This window comes from Odocoileus virginianus, chromosome 32, assembly GCF_023699985.2.
Source record: "Odocoileus virginianus isolate 20LAN1187 ecotype Illinois chromosome 32, Ovbor_1.2, whole genome shotgun sequence".
NCBI classification, from domain to species: Eukaryota; Metazoa; Chordata; class Mammalia; order Artiodactyla; family Cervidae; genus Odocoileus; species Odocoileus virginianus.
The window spans coordinates 3447506-3470969 of record NC_069705.1 but is presented as its reverse complement, the minus strand read 5'-3'; the positions used below and the strand labels follow the sequence as shown (position 1 = coordinate 3470969).

Here is a 23464-nt window from a genome sequence, read left to right as displayed (position 1 = left end):
GCTCTGACGCAGGGATGTGCCATTCCTCTTAAATCCCCGTAGGAAATGCGTGATACAAGCACTAGGATGGAATGTAAACCGTTTCCCAAGGAAGCACGCTCGCATCTCTCTTCTTCCCAGAGTTTCGCTCCAAAGAGAACTTGAGCTCATCCTCTCTCCCTGATTCTCCACCATGACTCTACCGGCTGCCTGTTAGGAGGAAAGGGGCAAGGAGAAGCCCCTGGAAGCCCACGGGAGAGAGACAGGGGCTCCAGATGAAGCCCAAGCCTTGGGAGAGGTTCCCTCCTGATGTGAATTCCATCCATTTCTCCGGTGACTTCCCGGGGAGCTCCCCTCCACAGGGACCAACCACACACTCCAACAGGAGGGCCCCTCCTCCACCCCTTCCCACCATCCCTTCCCCCGACACGCTTCTTCACCCTCACCCTCACTGCCTGTGTACAAAGCATAGCAGGTCGTCCACGCTATCAGGAAAGGAAACGCAAAAGCACACCTGTCAGTTCTGTCCACCCATTCTGGGATCGGGACACCCAAGCTGGGTGGAGCCGGGAAGATGGGCTCAGACACCAGCTTGGTGAGGAGGCTGAGTGGAGATGCAGAGAATAAAATGCTAATAACAAACAGGAGGCTTGGCCGGGAAGGAGCTGGCAGAGATGCTGGAAACCACCTGGGGCTACCCTTTCCCTTCTGATGGGAAGGAAAGTGGGGGCTGGAGGCTGACGTCCAGGGCGAACATCCACCTACCGGCAGGGATGGAAGGTGGTCCCGTAGGTACAGAGGGTGCTGGGCACCTCCACCATCCCCCTGAAACCTCTCCAAGGCTCCATGCCCATTCTGGAGAATAGGTTTTGCTTCTGTCTTTTCCATTTCGGAAGGGAAGAGGAGGATTTTTGCCCAGCCACGTCCCAATTTCTTCATCTGAAGTTGAAGATAGCAGCCTGCATTTTCCTAGGAGGTATGCAGCTAAGTGGGATATAGGCAAAAACGCCCAGCATGAGGCTGGCACGGCCCAGGGCTCAACAAGTGTCTCTGTGCCGCCTCCATCCTTTCTCTCGGTTCCCCATAAAAGTTGCACATCCCTACCCAACTCTCCTGCTCTCATCCCTGGCAGAATCTTGGGAAGCACTATTCACTCTCCCCTTCCACACAATAAGCTCATGGTGCAGGCGGAGCAAAGAAGGAAGAGCCAGGCGCGCACAGCGAACAGGAGACCCCAGCGCGAGGAGCTGGGGGTCCTGCAGGACATCTGGCACCTGGTCCACTCTTGTCTTCTCTGGCAAGAGCGCGGGTCTCAGGGATTCGGCCGCACACGCTTTCTTACCTTGAGAGGCAGGGCGGCAGGCGGGGCGGCGCAGCTCCTGCTGGTCTGGAGGGGCGCACGGTGCCGGCAGAGCCTGGCGCGGCTGGCCTGCGCGGGGCTGCCCTCATCCTGGGCGCTCGGTGGGCGCGCGGGGCTGCGGGCCGGCGCCTCGGTTCCGCCCCGGGACCCCTGGCTCTGAGCGCCCTCGGCAGCCTGGGCCTGCGGAAGGGAGCGCTCCGAGGCGTCCTGAGCCTGCGGGCCGGTGCTCCACACGTCCCGGCGGGCAGGACCGTCCGGCCAGGGAGTCCAGCCCACCGAGGGGCTGCGGCCGCCGTCGCCCATGCTGGGAGCCGGGCTAGGGGGTCTGCATGGCCGGGCCTGCCGCCGTCCACGCGCGCCGGAGGCGGGGGCCGGGGAGCGCCTGCGACCGGGGGGTCCGCGAGCGCGCCCCTTCCGCGCATCCAGGGCCCGGGTTTTCTCCTCTCCCTCCGCGGGAGCCGAGCAACAGGGGGCGGCTGGCGCCGCGGTCCCACGGCCCGGCCTCGGCGGGGGAGGGCCAGTCCGGGGAGGGGGCCCGAGGGCCCCGCCCGCCGAGGAGCCGGCCCCGGGACCCGGGAAAGGGCGGCCCTCCTCCGGGCCCCCCGCGGCCGCGGGCCGGGCTGGAGCCGGGGCGGGGCGCACGCGCGCAGGGGGCGCCCGCAGCTGCACGAAGAGGAAGGACGTTTTCATCTGCTGATGCCGCTCGGCCATGGCCTCCGGGGGCTCGGCTGGGTCCCGCCGGGCCGGCTTCAGACCTCGGGGCCCAGGGATGCGAAGGTCGGCAGCGGTGGGCGGGCGTGACCTGGCCTCATGGCTCCACGCGGCCTGACCCTGAGGAAGCAAAGGACACACCTTCAGCCCCCGAGGGGTCTTCAGGGAGTGGGGAGGGGGCTGACCCAGCCGCGGGTCTGGGCTCTGCACTCAGTTCCCAGCATCGCAGGAACAGGCGGGGCTGGGGGCAGCCGGGCTGGCAGGGGCGGCGGGGACTGGGCTGCCCTCAGCCTGGGGGGTCTGAGGAGTTCTGACCTGCGATCCGCCCCCCGCCCCCCGTGTTTGAAATGAAGACTCTAAAGTTACTGCTTTCTTTGTCTATCCCAACCTCCATTTTTAGCGACATCTCTTGCTTGACGTCTGACCCTGAGACCAGTGTGATGGAAAGATGAGTCTCCAGGACACTTAAAAGCTCACTTTCAATCCACCTCTCTTGCATCGGTGACACACAGTTGTAAACAACTTTAATATCTTCATCAACTTCCTCTTTAAATCCTGTGGTTTTTCAGGAATTCCCCGGGGTAGCCCCAGAGTCCCATGGCAAAATACTAGGCATCATACGCACACAGAAATAGTTAAAGATGAAAAAGAGAAAATAAGAAAGAAATAAAAAAGAGAAAAAGATGAAGTAAGAAAATCTATCCAGGTGACAAATCAGGCAAGAGGGTTGTTATTTTTGAAAATTCCTTTAGTTTTCTTACATTCTGAGAACAATAGGAAATCACCTGAAAATTCATCCAGTAATTCCGGCTAAGAGGGTTAATACAGGGAAGCCTGGCTGCTGCAGTCCATGGGGTCGCAAAGAGTCCGACACGACTGAGCAACTGAACTGAACGGGCTCAGTATCCCTTAAAGGCGCGCTGGCCTTGACCCTGGGAAGAGGACTGCAGTGGGTGGAAAAGATCTTTTCTTTATCAGTTTGAGCTCGACTGGAAGGGAATCAGGAAGCCATCCTCCAAGACAAACTAGCAGGGGCCTGGAGAGCTGGCAGTGCCCGGGCCTGAGCCACAGGCCCCTGACCCCCGGCCTGACATCACACGGGCAGCACGCCTGCAGTGGCCAGGGGCCCCCGCCCTGGCTGACCACCGCTGCCTGGGCGAGGCTGCTTGGAAACTCTCAGAGGAGGTGGTGGGGTGTTCGTTCTCCTCCTTAAACGTCTTTGCACAGCTTTTCCTCCCAAGTTTATGGAGGCTTCTCCTTGTTTCTAAACAAGCTGACAAATGACTCAGTCTATGTGTGTCCAGAGTGGTCTGGGCCAGGCTGTGGACTCTGTAGCCCCTTTATAACAGACACTGTGACAGAGAGAATTTCAGCCAAAGATGCATCCATGTCTCAGATTCACCCACTGAAAGAGTGATGTGTTGATCTGATTACACTTAACTTCAACAAAAATCCCATGTGAGTAATGTCTGTGTAACTCGCTCACTCTGCTTTAAAAGAGCTTGCTTGGGCACTGCAATCACTCGGCAAGCGCTAGTTGGTTAGCTGACGCCCTGATGGTAAGGGGGGAGCTCTGTCTTCCTACAGAACAGAGACTTGGGAAGGAGGACCACTGTCTCGTTTAAGCTTTCAGTGGTGTGGGCATCACAGCAGGTGCTCCGCACCCCTCTCTACTCACAGTTCAACACAATCCACTGTGAGGTGAGGAGGTGGATCGAGAGAAGGGAATGAAAGTGTTAGTCGCGCAGGCGTGTCCGGCTCTTTGTGACCCCGTGGACTGTAGCCCCCAAGCTCCTCTGTCCGTGGGGTTCTCCAGGCAAGAATATTGGACTGGGTTGCCACTTCCTTCTCCAGGGGATCTTCTGGCCCCAGGGATCAAACCCTGGTCTCTTGTGGTGCAAGCAGATTCTTTACCACCACCAGGGAAGGGAAATAATTGCCTTTTTAACACAACTGCCCCGGATGGGCAGGGGCTTCCGGAACCATCGGATGAGAAGTTTCACTTCAACTCCAACCTGCAGATAGAACAATGTCCCAAAGGACTGTGGTGGAGGTGATGACTTCAGACCACTTCTCTCTTCTGACTTCCTATTTGCAAGCTTTGTCACAGAGATGATTACTGCCAACGTTTCATCCCTAGGTAGTAGGGACTAGACTAGGAGGAAAGTAAACAAATGGCAAACCAAAAACAGGAGGAGAGTAAACAAGAGTAAACTCTCAATGAAAGTGAAAGAGGAGAGTGAAAAACCTGGCTTAAAACTCAACATTCAAAAAACAAAGATCATGGCATCCAGTCCCATCACTTCATGGAAAATAGATGGGGAAACAGTGGAAACAGGGACAGACTTTCTTTTCTGGGGTTCCAAAATCACTGCAGATGGTGACTGCAGCCATGAAATTAAAAGACACTCCTTGGAAGGAGAAGGCAATAACAACCCACTCCAGTACTCTTGCCTGGAAAATCCCATGGACGGAGGAGCCTGGTGGGCTGCCGTCTCTGTGGTCGCACAGAGTCAGACGCGACTAAAGCAAATTAGCAGCAGCAGCAGCACTCCTTGGAAGAAAAGCTATGACCAAGCTAGACAGCATATTAAAAAGCAGAGACATTACTTTGCCAACAAATGTCCGTTTAGTCAAAGCTACGGTTTTTCCAGTAGTCATGTATGGATGTAAGAGTTGAACTATAAAGAAAGCTGAGTGCTGAAGAATTGATGCTTTTGAACTGTGGTGTTGGAGAAAACGACTCTTGAGAGTCCCTTGAACTGCAAGGAGATCCAACCAGTCCATCCTGAAGAAAATCAGTCCTGAATATTCATTGGAAAGACTGATGCTGAAGCTGAAACTGAGCAACTGAACTTACTGAAACAAATGGCAGGGCTGCCACTGGGCAAATGACAAGAGAGCTGAGGGATTGATCTGAGGACACGTATAAGTCACTTCCATAGTACTGGGGGTCGTCTAGGGAGCTGGGGTTGTGTGAGAAATAGGGGCAGGTGCCAGAAAAACATGGGTGTCTGCTCTGATGTAAAATAGCACAGGGACTGAGAACATGAGCTTTGGTGCCACGTAGACATTTCTCTGAGCCCATGGTGTGGCTGTGTGACCTTAAGCCAGTTACTTAACCTCTCTGATAATGTGTCCTCTTCTCTAAGATGAGTTAACTATACCCACTTCATAGAGTTGTTGAGAGGATTAAGTGGAAGTATCTGTCAACACCGTATTTACCATACTATCTTATATGGAAAGGTTCCTTGATAAATGCTAGCAACTCTTAGAATTTATACACACACACTTTTGAGGTCTAAAAAATAAAAAAAACCAGGTTGACCCAGTGGAACAATTTGAACAGTTGCGTGATATCTTTTTTTTAACCTACAATGGCAATCACATATATGTTTGTATGCTTCCTATCTGATGGGTAAGAACTGAAGAAGTCACTGGGATGAGGGAAGAGTCAGTGGTGAATCTGGGGTCTGGAGCCCTGATGTGGTCATTTTTACTAGGTGTGACTCACAGTAAGTTTCTGACCCTCGGTGAACTTACCTGAGCAAAATTAAGTTCTGCCCTTCCTGCATTACAAAATTGTTTTTCAGGTCAAGTGGGATTATCTCTGTAAATTGTACTCTGTAAACTCAAAATTAATACTTATTAAGTCTTTAAGTCAGGAAGTGCTATGCTTCGTCGCTCAGTTGTATCCGACTCTTTGCGACCCCATGAATGACAGCCTGCTTGTTATAATATAGTAGCATGAATAACAACTCTAAACCACTGTCCCTGATTTCTGTGAAAACTCAGGACTTTTGTCTGAAAGGGTTCTAAGTTGACTTCATATTTCTCCGCCACCACTGACCTTCAAGATTCATAAGGTGTGAATGCAAATAATGGATAGTTTAAACTGTACTCTGTTTCTGCTGATGACCTCTTCTCATCACCTCTAGAGAGAAAGAAGATTCCAGAACCTTAGTATAGGCGGAGAGGGGAGTGGGCACTGGGGAGCAATGTCAGGACATCTCTTGCTCCAATCTCGTGATGGCCTTGTGAGGCGGCAGCTGAGCCCCCTTCCGGAGATGCAGAAAGAGACAGGGGAGGTGGGGCGACTTGCTGAGAGCAAGTTTGGGGCTCAGGAGCAGCAGGAGGTTTCATCTGAGCCCGGCTCCCCTAGAGGCTCTAGAGGCTCTCCCCTCTAGACCAGTGGTCAGTCACACAGCAGGTCCAGCCCCTCTGCTCCTCTCTCCAGACCTGGGCTCCTGGAGAGACGCGCTGCCCACACGTGCTGCCTTTGCTGGCCAGAGTCAGAGTGGAACTGAGCAGAGCTCCGTGGGGTCCAAGTACAAAGGACCCCCATGTCACCTGCCTCTTGTTTGAAGATCGCAAGTCTCCTAGACCTCCCTCAGTCATTAGAGAGCAGGTTCAAGCAGCTAACGGGGGCTTCCCAGGTGGCACCAGGGGTGAAGAACCTACGTGCCAACGCAGGAGATGCAAAAGACACTCGTTCAGTGCTTGGGTCGGGAAGATCCCCTGGAGGAGGGCATGGCAACCCACCCCCGTGTTCTTTTCTGGGGAGTCCCAAGGACAGAGTAGCCTGGCGGGCTATGGTCCATAGGTTGCAAAAAGCTGGACATGACTGAAGCGACTTAGCGCACACGCAAGTGGTTGGTGATTAGGACAAGAGAGTCACAGACCTGCGTGTGTGGGCTGCACACTCCTGAGTTGTTTTACACACACTGTAACTGCCGCCGGAAGGAAAAAGCTGGCTGCGTGATGACCAGACTGTACCCATGACACCTGCTGCTCCGTCTTAAACAGTACTGAGTCTGTGACCAGCACAGTTCCAAGAACTGGCCTCGAGAGAATGGGATTAACACTGTTGCTCGTGATCATCTATTTCTGTGAGCATCAAAGTAATTGTAGCTTTCTCTGCTCATATACATAAGCAGGCGACTAAAATTGTCAGCAAAGAGATGCCACAGACCCATGCTGAAATCTTCCACTCTAAGACCCCAATACCCTCTCTCAGCATGAAGAAGTTACAGACGATGCACCTTTGTCCCTAATCCCTTTGAAATGAAAAAATATCTGACGGGGGGATTTGTAAGCAGCTCTTTGCAGGAACCTGCCCTCAGCAGGAAACCCCCTTTCTTGTCATTTTAGCAAAGCTTCATTGCAGCTAACTTTCAACCAGGTGCCCCCCATCTCTGCTCCTCGCCAGTCCAAGCACACTTTCCGCATCTTCTGATCACACTATACTTTGCCTAACTTGTTGATCCTTTCTGTAGATCAAAGAAGTAGAAATGAAGAATAATTAATTAACAGGTGGCCAGGTCTCTTGCCTAGCTTCCCCTTCAGTAATCTCGTGAACAGACTGTGTGAACAAGGTGGTGTCTAAGGAAAATCACAAGAAGTGGACAAGCCCGCACATGGTGTGGGATGGTGACAAAGCTGACCCCCCATCTCAGTGATTAACTGAGATCATGCCCCCCTTTTCCCCTTTAAACACTGTCATGGCTGAGCAGAATCTTCAGAGTTGGTCTTGGGGCATGAGTCCACCTTCTCTCCCCAGATTGCTGGCTTTTCTGATTAAAGCATTTTTCCTTTCTACCAGCAACTGCCTCTAGGGTATTGATTTTTGACCTGTGAGCCACCAGACCGGAAGTGATGCCGGGAATCTGCACCAAGCCTTCCTGCTCCGGCCACACAAATAAGGCTTCAGGACTTTCCAGGACATTCTGTCTACTGGTTAGAAACACGCCTTCACTGTCATAGCTTGCTTTCCTCCATGACTGTAAAGACGCTTGCCTAAAAGTGAGCTTGATGGTGGTGACAGTGAGAGTTACCGTTTAAGGAATGTCTCTTATATGTCTGACATGGCCAAAGGCAATTTATATATGCAATTTCACATCCTCAGAATAAGGCAAATATTAGACTCTGTCTCAAAGACAGGGACATGAAATCTACAGAAGTTAAATGACTTTCCCAAAGCAACACAGCAACAGTGGACCTAGGTCTTTCAGGACCATGCCTGTTTCAAGATGCCACCCTGCCTTCCAACTGGTGTATTTAGAGGACAACGTTGTCTTCCACTTTACAGACAAAGACTTGAGATTTGGAGAGGTAAAAAAAGAAAACTTTTCTCATCTCCTCCCTGAGTTCCAGGACACATGGTCCGCTTCACTCCTCCACCCCTTACTTCCTCCAAACCCTCTCCCCTGTGACTATTTTTTTTTCCTCTCCTCCAGAAGCAAGCCAAGCTCATTTTTTTTTTCTTTTTCAGGAGACGACACCATGTCAGAGTCCCCTTGTGATGACTATTTCTGGAGGAACCAGATGGGACACTTGGGAAATGCTCCGATTAGAAAGAGTCTTTCATTCCAGCCTGCGTCTGTTTCCTTCACTGCCTGCCACCAGGCCCCAGAAACACATGGGGTGTGTGTGCTCTGCGGTTCTTTGTATGTTAAGGTGCTGCATGTCTACCCTGGCATCTGATCACACAGGCTGATGCTTTTGATGTGACAGAAAAAGTTCCCGAACAGATCGGAGCCCTGGGCTGAGAAACTTGATCTCTCTGCCCCGTGTCGAGCCCAGACAGCTGTCTCCTCCTTCGTGGTCCTGATGCTCCTTCTGCCACGGAGCGCTGGGCTGTTAGAGGGGGGCCTTGCAGGGGGCAGGGCCTCTCCCCCGAGGGGCTGGGCTGCATGGGAGGGGAAGCGAGGCGGAGGAGTGGGTTTGGGGTCTGTGTTCTCTGGGGCCCAGGTCGGAGCCCAAGGCTGGACAGACTTCACCTGGTCTCTCTGACGGTTCCTCGGGGAGGCCGTCCTCACTGGGAGCAACCTTCACAGAAGCTTGACCTGCTGATCAGGGATGGCGTCAAGCACACATTTTGTAAGATCCCATCGATCCTGGGGCCCCGGGTGCCCAGGGCCTCCCGTCTGCTGTCCTGTTTACCCCTCGGGATGCAGAGCTCAGGCCCAGGGAGATGGGTCACCTTGTTTGCTGTCGCTGGCCAGAGGCAAAGCCGGTCCTCAGCCCTTCAGTCCTAACTGCACTCAGGGCCCCGAGGGCACCGGATGCCTCCCAGACACACCCAGGCTGCACTCCCAGCCACCCCATCGCGTCCTGGGGGTGCCCACCCCGTCCATGTACCGGCACCCTGCCCTGTCTCCCAAGCCCCTAGGTCTGCATGCTGACAACGTGTGATCGCTGGTGTCTCCAATATCACATCGACACCACAGCCAGCGCTTTGCCTGCACCATCCTTGCTTTTCCAGAGTTTCCTCCGCTGCTCCCCTGTGGGGTCCCCTCAGGCAGGACAAGCTCCCCAAGCCCACCCTGCAAAGCCTCCCCCTGGACCCTGGCCGAGCCCTCCCTTCCCTCTCCTCCCCACCTGTGCAAACCCGTCGGCTCCTGGAGTCCCAGCTGGATCCCTCCATCTCTCTGACACCCTGGCCATCAGGAACCTTCCCCTTTCTAGCACTTTCGGCCAATTACATGCATTCTGACGCCAATGGTGGAAGTAAAAAAGAAAAAGACAGGAAAGAAAGACATTTTCAAAAGGCTTTAGAAAACAATTGCTTTTTTCTAACTCCTGACACAGTCTCCAAAGTCATTCAAAATATTTTAATGTTGCAACTCTTCTCCCATAAGTAAAATAGTAGGCTCAATTGTAAACTCAGATCAGAACTATCCATTGGTCACTTTTTAATGGACACAGGCTGTTAAATGTATTGAGATGCTACCCAAATATGACTAATTCAGCAGTGAGTCTGGAAAGCTGTGTGTCTGCTATATTTGCACAGTGAGGCACCGTTTACTTAGAAGTGAAGGAGGCTTTCTCAGGTCTTAAAAGGAACAATTACATCCGTATGATGAGCACCCTCTTTTTACCCTCCAGTAAGAGACGGGGGAGCCTGGTGGGCTGATGTCTGTGGGGTCACACAGAGTCAGACATGACTGAAGTGACTTAGCAGCAGCAGCAGCAATGGCCCTGCATGAAGGCTTTGAAGGGAAAACACAGTGATCCTCTAGTGCCTAGTTCCTTTTCGAAAGGGTAGGATGATCCTGAAGTCAAGGACCTGGGACCTGGATCAGTGTTAAACAGAACCTCTGCTCCACAAAAGGGCAGCAAGTGATCAAAGACTTAGGGAGAAGTCTAGAGTCTAGTGAGGCTGGATAATACTGGGGATCTTTACTTATTCAGAACAGATTCCCTGCCTAGTTTCAGGATTTCCCAGCTTCTGCTGTAATTCTTGATGAGAGCTTCAGGCTGAAGGAATGCCCCCCACCCTCACCGGCTGCAGGCCGAGGCTCTGGTTTGGAGACAGTGATGACAGGAAAAGGCCGTGTACCAGTCTGCTATGCTTGCCTGACTCCTTACCAGGAGCACGGCTGTGAGGATTTAACTCCTGCATGTAAAAATTTACAATGTTTTATATTTTTAGATGTTTAACTTCAGAACATTACTGAACACAGTTTACTGTAGGGTGTTACGAAATAATTACCGTGTTAGGCCCACGGAGGAGAACTCGAATCCTGATGCTTTCTTTCAAGGTAATAAGACAGATCGATTGAACAACTGCTGTGTCTAACATCAGTGGCACACACGTCAATGCCAGGAAGTGGCATTAAGATCCTTGTTTTAACAGATGCTACCGCGTGTCTGTCTCCTGCATGCCAGGGACCACAGAGGTGAGTCTGCACCATCAATGCCCAAAGCAGCTTAGACCCCGTGGGGTGCGAGCTACCCAGGCAAGTAAGCGTCCTTAGAGGCGGAGAAGCCGAAAGGCCCCAGGGCTCAGGAGAAGGCACTTCACATCAGAGCAGGGAGACTCAATGGAAGATGGACTTTGGGGACTGAATGTTTGTGTCTTGCCAAGATTCACGTGGGAACCTCAGCCCAGTGGGATGGGGTTTGGAGGTGGGGCTTTTGGGAGGTGATCAGGTCACGAGGGTGGAGCCCCTTTGGTGGGATCAGTGTCCTCACGAGAAGAGGTCAGAGGGCAGTTCACACTCTTCCTGCCACATGAGGACACACCCAGGAAGCGGGCTCTCTCCAGACACCAAGTTGGCTGCACCTTGAGCTTGTGTTTCCCAGCCTCCAGAGCTCCAAGAGATACTTTAGTGTTGTCAGTAAGCCATCCAGTTTACAGTACTTGGTGACAGGAGCCTGAGCGGAGGCGAAATGGGATGTCACTATAACAAATACCTGAAAATGTGGAAGCAGCTTTGAAGCTGGGCAATAGAGGAACTTCTAAAGGTAATTCTGGTGAGGGTTCAGGAGGGAAAGGAGAGCTTAGAGAAAGCGTCCAATTCCTTTATTGTTGTCCAGTCACCAAGTCGTGTCCGACTCTGCGACCCTATGAACTGCAGCATGCCAGGCCTCCCTGTCCGTCACTGTCTTCTGGAGTTGGGAGATATTGCTCAAACTCATGTCCATTGAGTCAGTGATGCCATCCCACAATCTCATCCTCTGTTGCCCCCTTCTCCTCCTGTATCTGCTTCTGAATATGCTGTCTAGGTTTGTCATAGATTTTCTTCCAAGGAGCAAATGTCTTTTAATTTCATTGGCACCATCATTGTCCACAGTGATGTTCCATGTTCCATGCTTTCCCCGTCTATTTGCCATGAAGTGATGGACCAGATGCCATAAAGTTTTCTGAATGTTGAGTTTTAAGCCAGCTTTTTCACTCTCCTCTTTCACCCTTATTAAGAGGCTCTTTCGTTCCTCTTCACTTTCTGCCATTAGAGTGGTATCATCTGCATATCTGAGGTTGCTGATATTTCTGCCCACAATCTTGATTCCAGCTTGAGCTTCATCCAGCCCTGCATTTCTCATGATGTACTCTGCATATAAGTTAAATAAGCAGGGTGACAATATACAGCCTTGACGGACTCCTTCCCCAATTTGGAACCAGTCCGTTGTTCACATCCATCTCCTTAGAGTTTACATAAATAATCATATGTATGTATGATGTCAGCAGAAATATGGATGGAACAGTCCATTCTGGCAAGGTCTCAGACGCAAATGGAAAGAGTTATTGGACAATGGAGAATAGGCAATCTTTGTTAGAAGTCGACAAAGAAGTTGGTTGAGTTGTGTTATTGCCGTAGTGTTTTGTGGGAAGTAGGACATGTGAGTGATGATATTGGATATTTAGCTGAGGAGGTTTCTAAGTGAATTGTTGTAGGAGCAACTTGGTTCCTTCTGACTTTTTATAGTAAAATGGGAGTGAGAAGAGAAAAATGGCTTGAAGATAGAATTACTAAGCATAAAGGAACTAGAATTCAAAGATTAACAGTGCCAACAGTATTCTGGAATCTACCTATTATAACCTTTAAAATTTCATTAAGTTTCTGCAAGCATGAAGAGAGGTAGTGCAATGCTAGGAACAAGGAGTTTTAAGCAAAGGCCGATACTCTGTTATTCAGAAGATTTCAAGGGCATTTATGACAGCAATCAAACATCTTAACAGTTGACAGACAACTGGGTGGATGCTTATGGGATAGAAGAGCAAACAGTTCTTTTGAAGCTTCTTAATGGGCTGCTGCTCCACACAGCTTGTGAGTCCCTAGTTTCCCCCGCCCCCCGATCCAGGATCAAACCCATGCCTGCTGCAGTGGAAGCTCAGAGCCCTGGCCACTGGACTGCCAGGGAATCCCCCAGTTTCCTATTTTAATAAATATTTTATAAACCAAAAAAAGAAAAAAAAATCTCATATTACAAAAAAAAAATGAGAGAGAGTTTGGAAGAAAACACAGGGGGTGGCCAGGCAGTTGTTTGGTAAGTGGGTTAGTAAGAGTGTGAACTGCATGTCAGAAGCATCACAGCAAACCTGAACAGACACATCCCCAAAGAGGGCACACAGACGCCCGACAGGTTCACGGAAAGATGCTCCGCATCACCAATCATCAGAAAAACGCAAATCAGAACCACAGTGAGACGTCACCTCAGACCTGTCAAAGTAGTTAGCCTCAAAGAGCCTACAAATAACAAATGCTGGCAGGGACGCGGAGAAAAGAGGGAGCCCTCCCGCACAGCCGGTGCGAACGTGAGTTGGTACAGCCGCTATGGCAGACAGTCTGGAGATTTCTCAAACATTAAAACCAGAGTTACTCAATGATCCCGTCATTCCACTTTGGGGTACACAAGCAAGGAAAATGAGAGCACCCATTTGAAAAGATACATGCACCCCAATGTTCATAACAGCGCTATTTATAATGAGCAAGATACAGAAGCAACCTGTGTCCATTGACAGATGAATGGATAAAGAAGACGTGGTGTATATATACACACACACACACACACACACACAATGGACTGTTACTCAGCCATAAAAAAGAATGAAAATTTCCCATTTGCAACCACATGGATAGACCTAGAGAGCATTATGCTTAGTGAAATAAATCAGAGGAAGACATGACTGTATGTGGAATCTAAAAAATAGAGCACATGGATGTATGTAACAAAAGAGAAACAGACTCACAGACTTCCAGAACAAACTAGTGGTTACCAGTGGGAGGAAATGGGGGTAAGGGACCAAGAGACAGAAACTACGGAGTAAAAAACAGCTGAGATAAGAGCCAGCGAGGAACCCCAGGGTGTGGAGGGCACACAGCCCTGCCAGGCGGGCAGGTGTGGACGATGCAGGCCTGCAGGTCTGCTTTGCCTTCGTCTGGAGGACCAGGCAGAATCAGCAGCCTCAACTGGGTACGTATGGATTTGCTTCTCACACACGCTTTCTGCCTTTCAGGAGGAATTCTTGCAACAGCAGAAAAAAGGCCTGATTTATCTTGAGAGGCCACATCAAGTACAAGAAGAGTGAGGGGTAGTGAGCAGAAAGAAGCAGTTAAAAGTGTAACTGTTCGGAAACAGAATGCTTTTCATTAGGTCGGTGCAGCTGCCCAAATAATGGAATGTTTATTCCATTTAACACACATAAGCATTAAGACCCTTTCAAAACTTTGCTTCACTTATCTCCCTCTGGTCATCGGGGGAGAGGAAAAGGTCCCTGCATAGGAAGCAACTTGGAAGACGCCAGGAAGGCCTAATTGGCCTGAAAGTTATACTTGTCAGAGTGACAAAGACCCCAGAGATGTACCCACATGGATTCATTTCTCTGGGTTAGTCATCGCCTTGGGGTGGGGGTAGCTTCTCCGTTAAAACACGAATCACTCTGGGAGGGACAAACCCACCATCCCCTGGTATCTCAGGCACAAGAGGCTTTCTTAAGCTGCATCCATGGGACAGTTCATGGGTACCAGCTGGGGCGGAGGGACAAGCTCTCTGCCAGGGAGCCCCGGGCAAGCCAAGGACACAGGCAGCTGAGAAAGACAGAGGTTTCATGAACTCCGTGATTCCAGCTGCAGTTGGAGGCTCTTGCCTTCGTCACTTTCTTCTTTTAAAATAGTGAATATGATGTAAAAAAAAAAAAAAAAAAAAGACATTTCATCCTTTCCAGCTCTTTGTTATTACAAACATTTGCTTCTAAAAGAAACACGTTCATGTGTGCACTCACGTGACTGCGCTTTTTGTTTGTATTTCATTTAGCGAGAGGGGGAAAAAAAGCCATTTAAGACTAAAATATTCCAGCCAAGGGAAAAATTGGGAACAGCAGCTGCTGTGAGGAGGACGTGTGCACTGGATACAAAGGAGCTTCCCTCCATCAGAGACTCTGTCGTCTGTCTTCCACGTCAGCAGAGCCGCCGCGGTGCTGGCAGGGCCGTGTTGGGCGAGGAGCTTCCTGAGCTGTGATGGAAGCGGCTCCTGGGGTCCGAGGGTTTCCAGCCCAGGGAGCCACCCCACTGCAATAGGCACCCCCCGCCACCACCACTGCCCTGACGAGGGATCCTGGGCGAGCCCCTGGGTTTTGTGATCCTGGTTTTCTCATCTGTAAAATGATGACAGGAGAGATGTCTCCGGTGCAGAGCAAAAGCAAGGACTAAGTGAGATGCTGTGTCAGGAAGCTGTGTGTAGGGTGGATCGTGCTGGAGACCGAGGTGTAGACGGCTCCACTCGAGGTCACAGCACACCCTGGCAGCCATCTCGCCAGCGTGAGTCTCAAACCATCCTTAACGCAGAAGAGGAGGGCCAGCAATGGTGTTTGCCGTCAGCAAAACATCCCCCCAGAAACCCTGAGGCCAGCGGTGTGCAGCGCAAGGACTGTGTGCAGTCAGCGCAGAGATGAGCCGCGGGGGGCTGGGCTCCCTGGTGAGGCGGCAGAGGGGGTTGATCCTGCAGGGCATCACATGCCCGTTGGGGAGCTTGGGTTTTTATTCCCTCGCACGACGTTTTATCTATTGTGTTCAGTGCAATGTTAACAAACCCTTGGTTTAAAGTTTTGAACGTAGGTCTTAAAGCTTCAATCATCCAGCCAGTTCAAAATGAAAGAGGAAACCCTGTTTCTTTGCTGCAGGACTTGTCAGAGCCTTTACTACGCGAGGGCTTCCCTCGTAGCTCAGTCAGTAAAAAATCGGCCTGCACTGCCTGAGACCCGGGTTCGATCCCTGGGTCAGGGAAGATCCCCTGGAGAAAGAAATAGCAACCCACTCCAGTATTCTTGCTTGGGAAATCTCATGTACAGAGGAGGCTGGTGGGCGGCAGCCCAGGGGGGTCGCAAAGAGTTGGGCACAACTGAGTGACTAACACTTACCATATGAAGGTGCTCCGTGAATCTTCAATAAGGGCTGGCACTCTGCCATATGTCTTCATTCTCTGAGCCTGTCCTCCCTGGAAAGTCCACTGTCCAGGGTTTCCATTTTCTAGTTCCACGCATTGGGAGATGTGGCCACCTTTGGGAAGCTGGCACTGGGTTCTCTGCATGTCTGTGCTTGTAATCGTTACTGGGCTTTGCCAGCTTTTCCTGGCCCTCTGTTCGCTGACTGCCATCCAAACCTTCCCTTCTCGTGGGCCCTGCTTCTTAGTGAACGAGCGTCCAGAAAGGACGAGGTCAGGCTGGGCCAGCCTTCAGCTGCGTCCTGACACGTCCACGCCTGCAGACTCCTTCCTAGTTAGTTCCAGGGAGGTTGTTCCTCTTTCCTCTCACTGTCCAGCTGGTAAAGAATCCACCTGCAATGCAGGAGGCCCTGGTCCAATTCCTGGGTCAGGAAGATCCCACACCAGTATTCTTGGGCTTCCATTGTGGCTCAGCTGGCCAATAATTTGCCTGCAATGTGGGAGACCTGGGTTCGATCCCTGGGTTGGGAAGATCCCCTGGAGAAGGGAAAGACCACCCACTCCAGTCTTCTGGCCTGGAGAATTCCACGAACTTTAGCCCATGGGGTTGCAAAGAGTCGGACACGACTGAGCAACTTTCACATTCCTCTTTCCTAGGGCGGGGGCAACACAGCAGTCTCAGGAGAGGAAAGAACCATCGCAGGATGGAAGTTGCCCATCCCGGGTCCTGGAGTCAGAGCGGGCAGAGGTCTGGCTCAAACCCACTGCCATCCAGATGCCCCAGAAGGCGGTCCTAGGCCGAGTGCCTGGCAGAGGCACGTCCTCGTACAGTGTTTAGACCCACACAGAATCACCCAGACTTATCGTGAAATCGTGAATATTTGTTGGTAGAGATCGGTCATGTTTCTTTTACTAGAACTCCTTTGTTCCTTTTCTCTTCACTACCGTTCCTTCACATAAACCACTCCAGTCCTAGAACTACCAGGGATTCATACAATGCCTTCTCCCCTAACAAAACAAAAGCTAATTTATTCAGCTGCCTTTCACAAGAGCTCCATTACTTTTGTTCTTTCTCCAGCATTTTCTCTGGTTCACGCCATGCTGGGAATGCCCGGGAAATGAGAAGAGAGAGGACCCGCCCCGTCTCACTCTGGAGGTGGGCTCCTGACGCCCCCCTTGCGGCAGGCCACAAGCCCTTTAGTGGGCACCTCGTCCTGAGCCATGCCACGTAGAACCGCACCCTCCTGGCGCATTGGCTTCACTGCACCTTTTTGGATTTAGAGACAACTCAGGAATAAAATAGCCATCGAAAGCCCTGTGCCAGAGGCGGCCTTTTGGCTTTGATTCAGCTCAACTGTCCACTGCTTATTTCTCTTGTATTTAGAGTAACACTGTTCCTGGCCTCTTTCTTTTTCCGGGTACTTTGGGTAGAATTAGTTTTTGTTTATTTGTTTTTAAATACATCTTTAAAATCTGAATGGCTGTTTTTGACATTTTCAAAACTCATAGCTGCTTTAATCACTTTTTCCAGGCACTATTTCAATCCAGATACTTTGAAGGAACTGGAGTGTAGAGCTGGTACACACATGTCCTGAATAAGAGCCCTTGTTTTCGAAGTTTAAAGCGATCTGATTTGGAAGGAGTGAGAGGTTGTCTGTGTTTAAAAATAGCCAGCCAAATATGGGAGGCTTTTTCCAATTACTGTGGAAAGATACTTTCAGGCCCCATTAGCCCCCAGACCACAGGCTACATATGTTTAACAGCTTGTGGGCATAAATATATTCTGAGATAATTTGGGACAGTTGTTCAAAGACTAATCATTTGAACATGACAAATCCCATGGCTGAACAATTTGATCAAGCCAAATAGTGTTAATTCTTAATGATGAATATAGTTAATTACTATATATGTTAGTTCAACCATCTATTTGCATAGTCCATTTACATTTTTAAAGAATATTTGCATAAATGTGATTGTTCAGTCTCTAAGTCATGTCTGACTCTTTGCAACCCCATGGACTGCAGCACACTAGGCTTCCCTGTCCTTCATTATCTCCCAGAGTTTGCTCAAACTCAAGTCCACTGAGTCAGTGATGCCATCCAACCATCTCATCCTCTGTCACCCCCTTCTCCTCCTGCCTTCAATCTTTCCCAGCATCAGGGTCTTTTCCAATGAGTTGGCTGTTCATATCAGGTGGCCAAAGTATTGGAGCTTTAGCACCAGTCCTTCCAGTGAATACTCAGGATTGATTTCCTTTAGGGTTGACTGGTTTGAGCTCCTTGCAGTCCTAGGGACTCTCAAGAGTCTTCTCCAACACCAGAAAGTTCTTCAGCACTCAGCTTTCCTTGGGCTTCCCCGGTGGCGCTAGTGGTAAAGAACCCACCTGCCAATGCAGGAAACAGAGACACAGGTTCTGTTCTTGGGTTGGGAAGATACCCTGGAGGAGGAAATGGCAACTCACCTCAGTATTCTTCTCCCGAGAATCCCGTGGACAGAGGAGCCTGGTGGTCTATAACCCACAGGGTCACAAAGAGTCGGACACGACTAAAGCAACTTAGCACACACACACAGCCTTCTTTGTGGTCCAGCTCTCACATCCGTACATGACTCCTGGAAAAACCACAGCTTTGACTATATGGATCTTTGTCGGCAAAGTGATGTCTCTGCTTTTTAAAACGCTGTCTAGGTTTGTTATAGCTTTTCTTCCAAGGAGCAAGTGTCTTTTCATTTCGTGGCTACAGTCACCATCTGCAAGGATTTTGGAGCCCAGGAAAATAAAATCTGTCACTATTTCCACTTTCTCCCCATCTATTTGTCATGAAGTGATATGTGTGTGTATATGTACATTTTTTTTTTTTTCAAAGAATAAGCTTCCCTGATGACTCAGATGGGAAAGAATCCACCTTCACTGCAGGAGACCCAGGTTCAATTCCTGCGTTGGGAAGATCCCCTGGAGAAGGGAATGGCTACCTACTCCAGTATTCTTACCTAATAATCCCATAGACAGAGGAGCCTGGGAGGCTACAGCTCACAGGGTTGCAAAGAGTCAGACACATCTGAGTGACTAACAGCTTCAGTCTCATTCAAATAATGTATGTGTATATAAATAGACAATATATAACCTATGAGTATGTATTTACACCTTTATCTGAGTTACTTTTCCTTGCCAGCAGCTGTCCCAAAGTCCCCTTCTAATTTAATCCACCCCTTCCACTGCTGCTGGGGATCCCTGCCCACGGCCCATGCATGGAGCTGTGACAGAGGGGTTCCCGTATCAGTAAATGGGGATCAGAACAGTGGACCATGAGGCTGACTCCAAGCAGGAAGGGAGAGACTTATGAGGCTATTCACGGACAGGGAGGAAGTGGGGATCCGTGACGCGTGAGTCCTGATAAGACCGGATGCCTTCTAGGAGGGATGCTTGAACAGCACAGCTGGAAAGACGGGGATGGTCTGGGGGCTGAAGGCTGGCCCTGGGGCTTTCGAGGGGGTGCAGCATCTGGGGCGCAGCTGTTGGGAGTGAGGGGGCTGCCAGAGAAGAAAGAAAAGATCATCTGAGACATGGACGTGAAGACAATGAGGTGCCGGGGAATCTAGACGGCCTCCCAGGAGATATCAAAGCCATAGAGAGGATGGAGTTTGGAGTGGAAGGAAGCCCAGGACTAAGAAATGATGGAACGGGGTGGGGGGTGGGGGTGCAAGTCACAGGAACAGTGGGGTCAGGCCAGAAAATGGGCACAGTGGTGCGGACGTGGCAAACCAGGCCAAGGCCCAGCCCTGCCCCCCAGCAGCCCTGATTAGGAGGGATGCCGAGGAAAAGGAGACCTTGGGTGCGGGGCGCAGGGTGTCTCAGAGAACCTCCCTGTCTCAGGGGAGAGGCCGAAGCAGATGGCAGGGACTTGGCAGGGACTGTAGAGACAGCTGTGGGTGATGCTCATGGGAATGGGGACGGGGGACGGGCCCGCGCACACGGGCACAGCCACGAGCTGCTGGCCGCTTCGAGGATAGGCTTCAGACCCGACAGCCCGAGGCCCCGGGGGCTCCAGCATGCTCCGGCTGCCCCGGGCCCTCCACCTCCACCCGCCGTCCCCAGCGCCCCGATGCGAGAGGCCCTGCTTCAGGCCCATCACACCTGACGCAGAAGCTGCCTTCCTCCAGAATCCTGCAAGACGCTTCCGATTGGAAGAAGCTGCTCCAGCTTCTGGATTTATGCCAGGGGAAGGAGATGCGGAATTCGAAATGGAGTGTTTCAAAACAATTTCCCCTGCTTAGCAGAAAAGCGTTTTGTTTTGCTTTTTTTTTTCCCCGTGCATTTCTCTGCAGACATCTTCAAGGGGACCCTGCATTTCTAAGACCCACCACACTTTCCTTCCAGGGAAGGAAGTATGTTTTGTGTTGCCCAGGATGGGGGTTCCAGGCTGAGGGAGCGCTGGACCCCCTCGAGGCTTTGGTGAAGGAGAGCTGAGGACTTATGAGGGGAACAGGGCGGGTGGGCCGCAGAGGGAACCCGGGGAAAGGATGGGGGTCTGCTCAGAGCTCAGACCCCTGCGAACACCCTGCGGCCTGGAGCTGCTCTCAGAGAACATGGGGATTAGGGTGGGCAGGGCCCTCCTGAGGGGTATCAACCGTCTGGACCGGAGCCGGCACCTGTCCAACAGGGATGCAGGCTCTGGGACCACCCCGTTCATAGTCCCCAGGAGGGGCCTGGCACGTGTGTGGCAGGGGCTCATGTAGGTTCCCCGAGTGAAGGGAACATCTGGTGAGGCGTGGGGGCCGGGGGGGTGGGTCTCATCCTCGGCCCCTTACTCCTGGAGATTCTTCTGCATAACAAGGTTAGGCTGGTAGCCACATGTTTACTTAAACGGTAACTGACTAGGGACAGACTCCAGGCTCTGCCTCTGCAGGGCCCAGCGTCACTGCACCTGTTTTCGCTCAGCTCCGCGGGCTTCCCCGAACAAAGAGGCTGAGGTTAGGTCAGAAGAGAAAGGCAGAATTTTATGATTAAAGGAAAATAATCTGTATTAAAATGATCCTTTCTGTAAAGAGCCCATTTTCTGTTAAGCATCCATTTTGGTTGCATAAACAAAAGGCCTCTGAAAGACCGTTTCCTCATATGAACCCTACAGTAACCACAGGGTAAGACGTGGTGGGCACGAGTGTGGACAGGACCTGGAGGTGGTCTGTAGATGAACGTGTTTGCAGAGGTAGGTTGGGATTATGAGTAACCAACCATTGCCCGCCCCCTGCCCCTGACTTTTTTTCAGTATTTAATTTATTACTTTTATGTTGCCTTTTCGATAGATGCCTAAGAAAATCTGAACTGTACAGTGAGACGACAACTAATAGCGTTTGTTGAACTGCTGTTAAAAAGAGTCACAAGTATCTGTTCCTCTGTCGATGGACGTCTAGGTTGCTGCCGTGCCCTGGCTAGTGCAAACTGTGGTAGAACGGTGGTGGGGGGGCCTCAAGAGGGAGGGGATATAAATTATGACTGATTTGCGCTGATGTGCAGCAGAGACCATCACAACATCGTAAAGCAGTTATGCGTGCAGGTAAGCTAAGTCGCTCAGTCGTGTCCAACTCTGTGTGACCCCGTGGACTGTAGCCCACCAGGCTCCTCTGTCCATGGGATTCTCCAGGCAAGAATACTGGAGTGGGTTGCCATGTCCTCCTCAAAGCAGTTATCCTCCAATTTATAAAAAAGAAGAAGAAAAAAAAAAAAGAATCACAGGTAAACAATCTTTTCTTGTCTCTATTCCCAAAAGACAGGGAGATAGTTCTTAAGACAGGAGCAGCATCGGAGGGCCCCCCGACACTGGAGGCATTCCCCTGGGGATGCAGAGCCCTGGGTGTCATCTGGGGACTCTGGGGGTTCCCTGCCACTGTGGCAGGTGGCTTTTGTGACTTTGTTGGTGGGTGTGCAGTGGTGTGGGAGGCCGAGAGACAAGTGAGGAGCAGGGCTGGAGGCGGGAGGGGACCGCGTTACACATGACGTTAGCTCCACGTCCTCCTCATCAAACTGGAGCCATCACCAGCCCCTCCCTGCCCAGCTCTCATCATCTGTCACCCCGACACCTCCAGCTGGCAGTCCCGGAGCGCCTCCTGATGAAGGCAGGTGACAGGACATCCACATCCATCAGAGCGGGGACTCAATTAGACTTGCTGCCATAGGCAGCAAGGCCCGGGGACCCCAAGTCAGAGTGTACCCCGAGTCCTCGCGTGTGGGAAGGTGAGTGAAGGGAAGCCTGACCGAATTCACAGCGGCTCTTGGGAGGTGGGACAGTGGTTCCCTTTGGGCTGCGTGGGGAGCGCCTGGGAGCACCTGGGAGGAGCCAGGGACTTCTGAGGGCCACAGGCAGGCTCTCCTGCCTGGCCTGGGTGTTAGCTGGGCATCTCCAGCTTGCGGGAGTACCCTGAGCTATAAACTCTCCTGATGTGTCCACTCTTGTGTGTAGATCGTCAGTCAACAAAGCAGAAGGAAAGAAGAGCGGGAAGGAGGAGAGAAGAGAGGAAGGGAGGGAAGGAGGGAGGGAGAACGGGAGGACAATTGAAGCCAAGCGGGCGCTTCGACCTAGTCAGCAGGCAGCCATGGGGATGTCAGCAGCTCTGCTGGGACAGGACACGACAGCAGCATTCCTGCAGCGAGGCTGACGGCGGAAGGCAGGTGAGCTGGGATGAGGCTGAAGCCAGAGATCGGGGGAAGGGTTGCAGGCTGGGGCTGTGGCTTAGGTTAGACGGGTGGGCACGGGAAGAGGGTGGGGGGCCCGTGGCAAGGTAAGCTTTACATTCCTGAGCCCAGGTGCAGCACACGCTGTGGGCTGCTTTCATAAGCCAGCATCGCACATCGCGTTGCACAACGTTCCAACGCGCTTGCTTTAAATAGTCCTCAGGATGCTTGCCATTGTCAGCTGCGCAGGGCCCAGGACGGCCCACTCAGGCGAGCCTGTCCGTGGCTGAGCTCCAAAGCTCTGGCCTGGCCAGCCTCTGTTCTCAGACGTATTCCTTTATCAGGAGGGCCCGAGGGACACTAGCAGAGCTCAGCAGTGTGATTGGCAGCCTGAACCTAGTTTTTTCTTGTTGATGTTCTGCTTTGATCCGGTTTGGTTTTCATTATCTCATGATAACATTGTTGTCAAATGATTACCCTGCCAGACAAAACTATCAAGACCAGTTCACAAGATTGATTTAATGGCTGCATACTTGAGATTGAAGAGAATATTGCTTTCCAGAGTATATAATGAAGGTTTTAAAGACTGAAGAGATCAAGCTTGTTCTATGGAAAAATAATATGAAGGAGGTATTAGCCAGGGTCCCTAGTAGAATTTAGATTTATGCAAATCTTCAGTGTCCCATAATCCAAAATTAACAAACTCAGAATGACACATATTTGTCAAAATGTAATGCAAACTAAACATCTTAATGCATCTTTCTAGAATTCAACACAATGTTGACATCTAAATTCACATTATGCACTGCATTTAATTTCTGCATGATGAACCGACAGGCAGGAACGGATGAGTTGCTGACGCACTGACTTTTTTCCAACTCCCAGGAAGAAAACAAAGGTTTGCAGTCAGAGATGAGGGGGGAGTTCAGCTGGTCCACTAGCTCTTGTAAATCCCTAATTATGCACACAAGTGATTTGTATGTGTTGCAGTAACTGTATTATCATTATTTAGCTTTGCTGCAATGCCAGTCATTGAAACATAACCTAATTTCATTAAGTTCCTCAAAGCCTGGGAGGACCTT

At 51.1% G+C, this 23464-nt stretch overlaps 1 protein-coding gene and 1 long non-coding RNA gene across 12 annotated transcripts in view; both read right to left on the bottom strand.

Moving 5' to 3' along the window:
* Window positions 1-1979, bottom strand: part of PSD3 (pleckstrin and Sec7 domain containing 3) — a 470822-nt gene extending 468843 nt beyond the window's left edge. For 5 of the 11 annotated variants that reach the window (XR_011485090.1, XR_011485091.1, XM_070459797.1 and 2 more), the window contains exon 1: window positions 1322-1976. Coding sequence is in view for 8 of the 11 variants with exons in the window: in XM_070459797.1 (XP_070315898.1) it covers window positions 1322-1642 (321 nt within the window). In the remaining 3 variants the exon portion in view is untranslated. Of the gene's footprint in view, window positions 1-1321 lie in introns of all 11 variants that reach the window. The other 6 variants (XM_070459799.1, XM_070459800.1, XM_070459793.1 and 3 more) reach the window with 5 other exon arrangements.
* Window positions 1980-2085: 106 nt separating this feature from the next.
* Window positions 2086-23464, bottom strand: part of LOC139032564 (uncharacterized) — a 99333-nt gene continuing 77954 nt past the window's right edge. The window contains exon 3 of the long non-coding RNA XR_011485092.1: window positions 2086-2170. This is a non-coding gene — a long non-coding RNA (uncharacterized lncRNA). The remainder of the gene's footprint in view (window positions 2171-23464) is intronic.